Source organism: Castanea sativa, chromosome 11 (assembly GCF_040712315.1).
Source record: "Castanea sativa cultivar Marrone di Chiusa Pesio chromosome 11, ASM4071231v1".
Taxonomy (NCBI): domain Eukaryota; kingdom Viridiplantae; phylum Streptophyta; class Magnoliopsida; order Fagales; family Fagaceae; genus Castanea; species Castanea sativa.
The window spans coordinates 31,856,003-31,868,550 of NC_134023.1; the positions used below are offsets into that span (position 1 = coordinate 31,856,003).

Consider the following 12,548-nt stretch of genomic DNA (forward strand, 5'->3'; position numbering starts at 1 on the left):
ACAAATCACCGTGTCATTTATTTTCCGCTGCATACTTTAGTTTATTGGTGATTTGTTTGTGCTACCACGCGTTTGCATGTTAATTTGATTAATTAATAAATTTGGCTAATTAATTAATTAATCTATCACAGGAGGTCAATAAGTTTTTGGCCTATCATCAGGAGTGAGATCTAGAATTACGGTTAAAACCTTAGTATGTTGGGCAACCACATTTAATGTTGATGGAACATATATTCTCAAGATGGAATTCATAGTCTCTTAACGGAGATACAAAATATTCCCTTGAGATAAGTTTAATGGGTTTGTTATTCACAATGTTAGGCCTAACTACTTTAGTAAATAGTTACTAGAATATATATTTATGAAATTGGATTTCATAAATTTATGATGAATAACTTAAAAGATTAAATTGGGTACTCAAAGATAAGATGTAGTAATTTACAAAGTGGCAATCTACATTCATGACTTTGTGTTACTACGAATATATTATGAAAGGGTTGCATGTACAATAAAGTCTGGGGATATAATTTATAGATAAGGCCTAGAGTGCAACTATATTTATATAGTGGTATTAAATATAGTTAATGGTAACTTTGGACTTGTCAAGAGTTGACAGAAAAGCCCAAGGCCCATTGGAGCTAGTGTCTTATTGGTCCCTTTTGGTCCCACTCCAAGCCACACACTTAAGCCAATTGGAAAAGCCCAAAAGGCTAGCCCAATTAGATAATCGGTTAAACACAAAGGGAAAAACACATAGAATTTTCTGTAGAGTTTTTTGGAAGAACACTATTGTGAAGTGGTGTATATAAGTATTAGATACTTTGACATTCTCCCTTTGGAACTGATTGAGAGACCACACATCTTGGGCGTTAGTGGAATTGGAGTAAAGATTGAAAGTGATCCCAAGCGATTTTGATCTTTAATTTTGAAATTCACAGCTCTAAGGTACACTCTCTTGTTCTTAAGTTTTGAAACGTATTTAGTACATGTTAACTTTTATGAATGAAGTAGATCCATTATTTTTCCGCTGCGCACATGCATTTTTCCTTCAGAGAGTGTTTGGCTTAGAACAAGATAATGCCATCAAAGAAGAAGTTCAAAAGTTAATCACCGCAGAGTTCATTCGTGAAGTCTTTTACCCTGATTGGCTAGCTAATGTAGTGATGGTCAAGAAGGCTAATGGCAAATGGATGATGTGTGTAGACTTTACAGATTTAAATAAGGCATGCCCCAAAAATAGTTATTCTCTTCCACACATTGACCAGTTGGTGGATTCAACAGCAGGACACCAACTATTGAGTATTATGGATGCATTTTCAGGGTACAACCAGATCAAGATGGACCAAGAGAAAACATCCTTCATCACAAGCCAAGGTTTGTTTTGTTATAAAGTTAGGCCGTTTTGGTTGAAAAATGCAGGATCGACCTACCAGAGGTTGGTCAACCTTATGTTTCATCCACAGATTGGAAGAAATGTTGAATAATATGTGGATGATATGCTGGTGAAGATTACAAAGAAGATGCAGCATCTGGACGATCTTCAAGAGACCTTTGATATACTTAGGCAATATAAGATGAAGCTAAACCCAAGAAAATGTACTTTCGGAGTTGCATCAGGGAAATTCCTCAATTTTATGGTTTCACAAAGAGGGATTAAGGTAAACCCTGATAAGATCCAGGCAATTTTGAACATGGAACCTCCGAAGAATATTAAAGATGTCCAAAGTCTCACTAGACGAGTCAACAGACACTGACAAGTGTTTGCCGCTTTTCAGAGTATTGAGGAAAGTGTTCGAATGGATGGACAAGTGTCAACAAGCCCTTAAAGACTTGAAGACTTATCTCGCTTTAACCCCGCTGCTGAGCCTGTCCAAACTGGGAGAGGAGTTGTATCTCTATCCAGCAGTGTCTCCCCATGCAGTAAGCTCAGCCTTGATTAGGGAAGAAGGGAAAATACAGAAGCCCATCTACTACATAAGCAAAGCCTTAAAAGGAGCTGAAGGACGGTATCTTCCAATGGAGAAATTAGCATTTTTATTGATAACAGCAGCAAGAAAGCTTAGACCTTATTTCCAGGCCCATGTAATCAACATCCTGACAAATCATCCGTTGAAGAAAGCTATGAATAAGTTGGAGGCCACCGGATGACTGATCTAGTAGGCAGTGGAACTCAGCGAGTTCGATGTGTGGTATAAGCCAAGAGAAGCAATAAAAGCACAAGTCATTGCAGACTTCATTGCTGAATTTACTCCTGCCAATAATCAACAAGATGGAGACCAGGGGGCAAAGCAGTGAGTCGTCCATGTTGATGGATCATCCACTCAGCATGCAGGAGGAATTGGGATCATTTTACAATCACCAGAAGGAGATCATTTGGAGTACGCCGCCCATCTACAATTCCAAACAACCAATAATGAAGTTGAATACGAAACTTTACTTCAGGGTTTGGAATTGGCCAAATCACTCGGGGTAGAATCAATCCCCGTCCAAGAAGATTCGCTGTTGGTGATAAGTCAAGTAAATGGGACGTGCGAAGCTAAAGAAGAAAAAAATGAAAAGATACTTGGAAAAAGTTAAGCAATGTATCAAAGGCTTTACAACAGCCCAATTTTAGCAAATACCAAGGGAAGAGAATACTGAAGCTGATGTCTTAGCCAAGAAGACATCCTCGAACGAGAAGGTTGGTGAACAAGTTAAAGTTCAATATGTTCCAAGCATAGATACTCTAGAAGTGAATCAGATAGATGGAGTTACCAACTGGACCACTCCAATTTTGTCTTATCTCAAAGACGGAGTGCTCCCTGATGACATAGAAGAAGCAAGAAAGCTAAGGATAAGAGCTGCGAAGTTTGTCCTCATGGACGAGGTGTTGTATAAAAGGGGTTTTCCACAACCTTACTTAAGCTGTCTGGCTCCAAACAAGTCCCATTACGTCGTAAGGGACATCCATGAAGGAATCTGTGGAAACCATTCAAGGGCTAGATAACTAGTCCATAAGATAGTTCGCGCTGGATATTATTGGCCGACCACGCAAGCAAATGCCAAAGCTTATGTTAAGCCATGTGATAAATGTCAACACTACAGCAACATCCCTAAACGACCATCAGAATATTTTACCCCAATGGTGGCTCTTTAACCTTTTGCCCAGTGGGGCCTTGACATCCTTGGTCCATTTCCCATGGGACGAGACAAATGAAGTTCTTAGTGGTAGAGATTGATTATTTCACTAAGTGGGTGGAAGTAGAGCCTTGGCAAAAATCACTCAACAGAATGTTGGAAGTTTCGTCTGGAAGAATATCATTTGCCGTTTTGGAATCCCTATGGGTACTCATCTCAGAAAATGGACGACAATTTGACAACACACCTTTTAGGAAATTCTGTGAGCAGTTAGGAATCAGAAATCATTACTCCTCGCCCGCCCGCCCGTCCACCCACAAGCCAACAGACATGCTGAAGGGATATGGCCAAATGAATTATCCAGTGTCCTTTAGGCATATAGGACGACAGTAAAGACTCATACTGGAGAGACTCCCTTTAAGCTAGCGTATGGAAGCGATGCAGTGATACCAGCGGAGGTTGGATTAACTAGCTACAAGGTGGCCCATTATAAGGAGGAAGAAAATGAAAAACAGCTTTGTCTAAACCTTGATCTCATTGATGAGGTCAAAATGGACGCAGAGCAGAGGGTGGCACGTTACAAGAATTTGATGACTAAGTAACATGATGCGTTGATAAAGCCAAGACACTTCAATATTGGGGACCTTGTCCTAAAAATGGTATCCTTAGCCACTAAGGACCCTGCTCATGGAAAGCTGGGACCTAATTGGGAAGGACCGTACAGAGTTATCAATTCCAAAAGGCGAGGTTCATGCTACTTGGAAGCCCTAGGTGGATGGAAACTGGAACTCCCATGGAACATAAAGCATTTGAGGAAGTACTACCAGTGAAAGTAACTCGTCAGGAAGGCCAGCATGGACAAGATTAAGAAGTTTGTTTATAATATGTTTCAGTATTTATGTTTTAGAACAGTATGTTATGTTTTTAAGTATTTGAATTCCCTAAAAAGCGCTAGCTACTGGCATGTGTTATGGACAGTGTCATGAACTAAGTCCCTTTGTACATAAAGTAATTTAAATTCCCTAAAAAAGGACTAAGTATTTGCATGGACGAGATATTTGGACGATGCTATATACTATGTCCTTAATGTCCACGGACGATATTGTGTACAGATGTGTCCACGAATAATGTTGTGTACAGATGTTGTGTATAAAGCATCTTGAATTTCTTAATTTTAGTGTTTATGATTCTATAAAATCAATATTGTAAATGAAATGACAGACTTCTAAAATCTCTGGACTTGAAGATATCTCGTCATAAGCTATCCTTAATAAAAAGGAAGCAAATTGTCATAAGAAACAACGACCAAGGGAAAGAGCAAACTTCCCAATAAAACTCGTCCAAAAAGGATTAGAGACAAAAGAAAAGCATGCATGCGACATTTACCATGGATGATGCGTCCAACCAGTCCAAATCATGGATAACATAACCAAGTTAAATTCCAAAGATAAGTCTAAGGACGAGAAGTATAGATGAAAAACACTTGGAAATCAACAACATAGATAAAAACATTCATAAAAGGGTAGACAACTATCGTCCAAAAACCCTTGCCAAATGTACTTGAACAAATTCAAATGATCCAAAACAATGGATCATATATAAAATAAAATAAAATAAAATTAGTACAACAAAACAAATAAAAGTTTGAAAATTTCTTCATAAACTACTGGGGGGGATTTTCTCCGAAAGTAGGGTGGTTATGAGCAGGCTGGGTTGTGGCATCGTCTTCAATATTGACATCTTTAGAACTCGTCTGAAGAAGAGAGCTTGCAGCACCAATGTTAGGCTAAATTTAAATAATAATAAAAATTGGCTATAGCAGCATTTCAAAACGCCACTATAACCAAAAACCACCAACAACAAAAAATATTTGATTACCAAAAATTAAGTTTTTTTTTAATTTGAAATCATAAAATTATGAAATATAACATTTTGATTACCCATTTTTCATAATTTCATATAAATTAAATAGATTTTAAAACTTATGAAACATAAAACTAAATGCTCTAAAATTTTAAAAATTCCATAAAAAATAAAAATAAAAATAAAACAACAATAACACATCTAAATAGACAAATTTGAAGAACTAGAAAAATCAAACACAAACATGATAAACAACCCAGAAACATCAAACACAAACAATAAACAACCTAGAAAAATATATCACTAAAATATATTAACAAAAACAAAACCATCGATCACCCCTACAGCCCTCCACTGCTACCATCGGAACCCACCACATGAGACACCAAAACCACCGCCAAAAAGCTCATACCTTTTATTAAAAAAATAAAAATAAATAAAGCACCACCAGCCAGCCAGCCACCACCTAAATCTCAAAGGAACACACCCAAACAAAATGTTAGGAGTCCAAGTTAAGTACCATAGTTGGGTTGTATTGTACTTGTACTGTACTGATTGTATTACACTGATTGTAAGTTGTTAGTTAATGGCAGTTGATGCAAGTAGTTAGTGATGAGCTCGCATGAGAAGTTAGTTAGTGTTTTGGTTAGTTGTTAGTTGGAGGGAAACAGAGAGGCTCGGGTATATAAGTTGTAAGTACTCAATTGAAAGACTTAAGAAAGAAACTACTCAGCTATTTGCTTCTTCCCTTATCTCTCTCTCATCTTCTTTTCATAACCTCATCTTTCTTGTGTTCTTAATTCTGGAGGTCAGTTCCCTCGAAGTAACTACCCTTCTCTCCCTAAGTTCTTGAATTGCCAAGAACTTAACACAAAGCAACCCAACCCAGAATCAGCACCACAACCCACCCAAAACCCATCGGAACCGCCCAATCACGGAAACCATAACTATGATGTTTTATGCCAAAAGATTTGCTTGTACATTTTAAATCTTCGATTGCCTTAAATGACTATCTTTTACTAAAAAACACTGCCATATATAGGGTCATGTTCATTGCAAAAGCAACTCACCCGCGGGTATTTGCTTGCTTCGGGTGGTTAAGAATTGAAACTAACCTTTTTATACTCCTCTTCCGGAACTATTCTAGTAGCTTTTCTTATCATAGTTTGAGTTTTTTTTAGCCCCAATAAAGTTGCTAGGCTTAGATGTACTTGTGCTGACTCCATTTCTTATTATTACTTTTGTTCCCCTTTTCTTAAGTTCTTATGAATTTGATAGTATTTTTCATTAAACAATTATATGAAGTAGAAGCAAAAGTCCAACACCAGTGGAAACAATAAAGAGAAAAACTAGGTAGACATCAACTTAGAACTACCATACTTGCAAAGAAATAGAACTTGATTCCAGAAAACCTGATGATGCCGAAAAATCACCAGTAAGTTGCAAACACTCCTCAAACCAAAGCAACACCTGCAAAAGGAAAAAAGAGTACCTAAAAGAGAGCACCGGTGTGGTGCCGGCCAAAAACCCTCCGAAGGTCAAGTTAGAATATTATTTTTCAACCCTATAGTGCCAGAGTTGAGATAATTGTGCGTACCTTGATGCTAGGATTTCTGGGGTATTTCTATTGGCGTAGAATTTCCTTTCCTTTTAGGATTCTCCTTCCTTCTTGAGCTCTTTTCCATATAGGAGTCTTCTTATTATGGTCAAACGTGTAATGCAAGAACTCCAGGTATACACGCTTGAGTGGAGATAAAGCAAAGCCAAATCAAACACATCGTGTGACAAACAACTAAGGATTTATAATCAATCAATTATCGGACGGGTACTCAATGATCGGCACCGTCCTATATGCATTCCCACGGTATTAATCCGTCTACTTCCACTCCGTCCTCCTAGGACGGAGGAAAGATCCGTCTCATGTTTTTCATCCTCTTCAAAACCTAACCCAAAAACCCCAATTCTTGCATAAGATTCTATTTATTGTCGAATGAATGTCTTTTTCCAGCCAATTACACGAGGTCCACTGCCAGCCTATTTTTTTTAGGGGGGAGGGGTGAAACAACAATCATGTTTATGCCATTATTCTAGTAAACATTTTCATGAAGCCCTCTGTTCCATTACAGTTGCAGCAAGTCTGTCATTTGTTTGTGGTCACTATTGGTTATATTGAGGTGATAGTTGAGAACATAACATGTACACTTAAAAAAAAATTGTCTTCACTTCAAATTTTCTTTAATGTAATCATTTATTACTTATTAAAAAAAAAGTGGTCAATGTTGGTTATCAACTTTGAGCAAGCTTATTTATCATGCAAAGTTCATGTTTCCAGCCACTTATAATTTACAAAGTATATATAGAAGTGCTCAACTTTGTCTTTGTTGGCAATTTTATGGTGATCTCTTTTAACATCATGCTTACACACATACTAGATGTTCTTCTTGCTCTCTTTGTATTAGTTATCTAAAAAGTTTCATATTCTCTCAATAATCTATTCATGCCAAAGATTTTACTTGTACACTTCTTACTGGAAAAAACACTCACATAAAAAATCTTATTTAATGCGGAATGAACAATCTTTGGTTAGCTACACGAGGTCCAATACCTCCTTAATCATTTTGTTTTTTTTTTTCGTTTTTGGATTTTGGTTTTTTTTTTTTTTTTTTTTTGAGAGAGAGAGAGAGGTGCTGACGTCAAAGCCACAATCATCTTTTGAGCTCCAAATCACATAGATACCTGATCTTATGGTTGGCCAAGACCAATCTTTTACTTAAATGATGTGGAAAACTTTGCATGTCAAGGTGTTGCAGGTTCACAACCCTCAAGGACCGTAGGTTTGCACTATTGGTTCCTTAAGGTGCCATATATCACAATTTTAAAGATTATATGCTTCCATTGGTTTTCCCTTTTTCCTTCTTTGTTACATGGAATATTTCAGTATTCTAGTGGTTAATGAGAATAGGAAAAGTTTTCAGATGATGTGGACCCCCAAGAGATGAGAAAGAACCTCCAATTGCTTAGGAGTCGCACTCTGTCCCTCCGCTTGGTGGACGGAATCTTCTCTCCCTTTAGAATTCTCTCTCCCACACCTCTTTTCCTTCTATCTCCAAGCCCCTTTACTAGGTTGGGCAAGCTTGGATGCCCCTACTCCCAACAAGTTGCTGGTCGGGACTGTGGAACTATCACTCGAGAAGTAAGTCAGCTGATCCTTATTTGGTCATAAGGATAATCATTTTTATTAGGTCAAAGGCGGCCGGCCCGGGGGGGTACTCGCGATTGTAATGGCATAACCAGAAGAGGGGTATGGGGAGAGAAGGTTACACGCTAGGTAGCACAGCACATCTGTTCCGGGTACAGAGGCAATGAGGGGTGCTAACCCGGCCACCCAACCCAGCAGGTTAGGGGCGGGCCCACCATAGGTTCGAATCCTGCCACCTTTCTTGTGCATCATCCTGTGGTTATTGAATGATGGGAATAACAAAGCAGAATTTGGAAATGAGTACGAAATGTCAATATATGAATTGTTTCATTATTTGTTATTTTTTTAGCCTTTTATTTTTCTGTAATTGAAAACATGCTATAATGTTTAGATCATTTACCTTAGTCCCCATCTCTCTTGGTGCACATGTTCATGTGATAAAGGCTTGGAATACTTCTTAATATTGTACATTCCAAAAACCCACAAATATTTGTATAGGTCAGTTTAGATTTTTTTTTTTTTCTTCTATATATTTACTACACTAATTGGTGTTACTTTATCTACTTCTGGTTAAATCACAAACAATAATGCACTTACAGGTTTTAATTTCTTGCAGGATCTTATGCGATCATGGTTGGTGACGAGTTGTAGTAACAGACTTTAACTTAACAAAAGAAAAGATTTGTAACAAAGCTTTTCTATGGTGTTTTATTTTTAGTATGGAATTATTTTATTATGTCAAAATGAATTGTAGTTGTTTATGTTAAGATTTATATTTAGCTACACTATTCTTATATTAGTATTTCTAGATGATTTGTAGCTTGGTTTTACTGTGTTTGCCTAAAGCACTTAATTTTGATTGTCATGCTTGCAATGTGATGTAGATGCTCACAAACATGTGTGCGTGTGTGTTGGGGATAAGGATATGCTACCAATTGTGTTAAATTTCTCCTGACATTAGGGCTAATATATAATCAACTATTTGACTTAGAGTGGAAATATATACATTTTTTATGGATACTTGAAGGTAGTACGGTAAACAAGCTGAACTAAGCCGTATATTAAAAATTCAGACTTATTCATTTAATTTTATTTTGAACACGAGCCGAGATTGAGCACACCAGTAAATATGATTACATGTTCAAACTTGATTCATTTTCTTACTCAAGTTTGTTCACGAGCTACTTGATTAACTTATTCTATTCAAGTATATAGATAAACCATGACCAAATTTTTTTATCCATTTACAAATCAATAAATTTTTACAACAAATGGACTTATTATATTATTAATAAATTATAAACAATAATTTAATGGGTTCAAGTTTACAATTTACAAAGTTACACAATTCAATTTCAAACCTATATGTGGGTTTCAGTTATCTCAACTGATAAAGTCTCTTATGGTTGAATAAGAAATCTAAGGTTCAATTTTTGCCTACACAAAAAATTTATTGGTGTCTTAGTCTAATGACAAAGAGCACAATCATCAAAAGTAGACATCATAGGTTGAAACTATTGGCTACTTCACATGCAAGCCAAGGTGGTCAAAGGATCACCCTGACTTGCAAAAAATTGTATGTATACACTTGCTAAAAAAATATTATATGCTAAACTAACTTATTGTGACCACCCTAATAAAAATGTTGAACACCCTGACTTGTGAATTACAAAATTTTGGATTAAAAAAAATAATAAGAGTACTGTTACATTCACAACATTTTTACAATAATTTCACAATAAATTCAACGTAGTAAACTATTATTAATTCTAATTTGACCCAAATACTGATATTATTTTTTACCCACCAATAACAATTTTTTGCATAAGATTTATTGTAAAAATGTTGTGGACGTAGTATTATTCCAAAATTAATTCTCCTCCCCCCCCCCCTATCTCAAACATAATTCCTAATCCCTTTTATATATTTTTTTAAAAAAAATCTTAAATGACGACAATAAATATTAGCCCAAATAACAACAAACATAAACCAAACAAAAATAAGACAAGACCAAACAACAAGTGAACAAATTGTTCAACAAAAAGCCTATTATAAAACAAAAAGATAAAAATCGCTAATTATTTAAATTTGTAGCTTGTTCAATTTATTCAATAAAATAATCTCTAATTTCATTTTTCCTTAAAAAATAGTACTAAGAAAAATATTGTCGTTGCAAGTTCTCTTGATGGTGACAATAGTTATACTCTTTTTGGCTTTGCAATTGCAACAATTTTGCGCTCCTTAGAGACTTGACTTGCAATTGTAGCAAATATACAAATTATTGTTTTATTAGATTTTGTATAATTTAAATTTCTTAGTGACCACCCTAAAAAGAATTCCTAGAGCCGCCACTGGTTGAAACTCTATCAAATAAAAAAAAATTCTCAAATCTATATAAGAATATTTTAAATCTTTGATACTAGTATACATATAAAAATATGGAAGCAGCTCACCTCCAATTTTTGTTTCCCCTATTTCCTCCCATTTTTAAATGGATGAATGACACCTGGCACACCAACCATCCAAAGGTGTAAAAAAGGCCATGTCAAAAATAGTTTCTCTCTCAATTTTTGCGTTTTTTTCTCTTTCTACAACTATCCATCCTTCTCTGGAGCTTTGTGGGCTATAGCCCACCTCAATCTCCCTTCTCTCATTTTCCCTCTCTTTATCTTGTCCCCCTCCCCCTCCCTCTCCCCCTCCCCTTCTCTCTCTCAAAAATATTTATTCAGAATTTTATTTGTTTTTCCTACAAGGTTGAAGATTTATAGATTGAAGGTAGTTTTCAAGTTGAATATCATTTTAAAACTAGAGAACTAAACACAATAAGAAGAGTAAAAATAATTTGATTTTTCACTATCTGAAATAGAAAAGAAAAAAAGACGCATGTAGATCTGAAAAACTTCAACGATAACTAATTTCAGTAGAGAGAGAGATGTGAAATATGACAATTGAAATCTGACAAATTTCGTGGGTAATCTTTTAGGGTATGTTTGGTTGGAGGTGGATTAGGATGGATAAAAAATAAAGGAGAGAAAATATGAGTGGGTGTTGTTTGATAAGGAAAGAAGGTGAGGAAATTTTTTGGTGGCACCCAAGCATTTTCCACTCAGGCCCATAAGAAATTCATCTCTCCGAATTGGAGAGAAAACAGGAGTGAAAATGCATGTTGTTGTGGCAAGACATAATTGCCTCGGCTTTTTAATATTCTCACCTACCTCCAGCAACTTCCCACAACTCTCATTCTCCTTGCTTTGCTCTTCATAGCTCAATGGTAAAGACTTTGATGGAGGTTTGGAAAAAAAATTACAAAATTAAGTATAAATCTCCTTATTCCTCCTCTCACCCCCTCCTTCAAATTTTAGAATTTGACCTCCAAAATGAAATTTTCATATTTTAAAAATTTTCAACTAGTCTAGAAAACCCCAAAATAAGTAAAATGATACAAGTTTACAACAAACCCAAAGCCAACATTACCATATCTTCTATGAAAATTAATAATAAAAAACTCTGTGTCGCCCAAGATGAGGTTTGAACCAAATACAAAACTATAATTTTTTCAGTCCAAATACAAAACCCCTCTTCTGAGATTTGAAACCTCAACGACGACAAGCTCACTGGTTTCCAACCTGATTGGAAAATCGGAAACAGAAAACAAGTGATTTTCTTGCAAGCATATGATAGAGACGTCAATGGTGAGATTTAATTTTTTACAGATGGTTTGGGATTTCAGTTTGGCTAATATTAATTGTGGGTTTTGGCTTTTCAGTTTATGCTGTATTTTTAGTTTGTCAGGGTAATGCGGCATAATTGCAGAGTGATTGGCTTGGTGATGCTGCATAATTGCAGAGTGAAGAGGAGAGAGGCAGAGAGGAAGAAATTGCTTTTTTTAGGTCACTATTGTATTTTTTCATGTTGGCTTTTTTTTAATAGTCGGATCAGTTATTTTCCATGCGTTTCTTCTATTTAAAAATGGGAAGAGTCTTATTTTTCATGTGCCATTCATCCATTTAAAAATGGGAGGAAACAAGAGACAAAAAAACCAGAGACAAGCCCCTCCCAAAAAATATAATATTATATAGTTAAATCTAGCCTCTTGTTAACGAACACATTATTATTTTTGAGATTGGCTTATTTAATAGTCAAGCCTATACTTTAGTTTGAATTTGACACGTTTGCTAAACAAAAGAATATAAATGAACTTTTCACAAGCCAAATTCTTACGGTTCATAAACAGATCAAATGAATAAAAACCTATGAAGAGATGCTTCAAATTCTTATTTGAATATTAACATTTAAGATATTCTTATTTGAATATTAACATTAAAGATAGTATCAATGTGCTCACCATCAACCCAACAATATCCACGCT

General features: G+C 35.7%; 1 protein-coding gene across 1 annotated transcript; it reads left to right on the forward strand.

Annotated features, from left to right (window-relative positions):
- The first annotated feature begins 1,716 nt into the window (after positions 1 to 1,716).
- LOC142616358 (uncharacterized) lies at positions 1,717 to 2,148 on the forward strand. The gene has a single exon (XM_075789231.1). It carries the CDS (start codon positions 1,717 to 1,719, stop codon positions 2,146 to 2,148), a length of 432 nt encoding a protein of 143 aa, XP_075645346.1.
- Positions 2,149 to 12,548: the final 10,400 nt, after the last annotated feature.

Bases quoted from the DNA above. Each gene is read 5' to 3' on its own strand.
- LOC142616358 (XM_075789231.1), top strand. From the start codon at position 1,717: ATGTCCAAAGTCTCACTAGACGAGTCAACAGACACTGACAAGTGTTTG.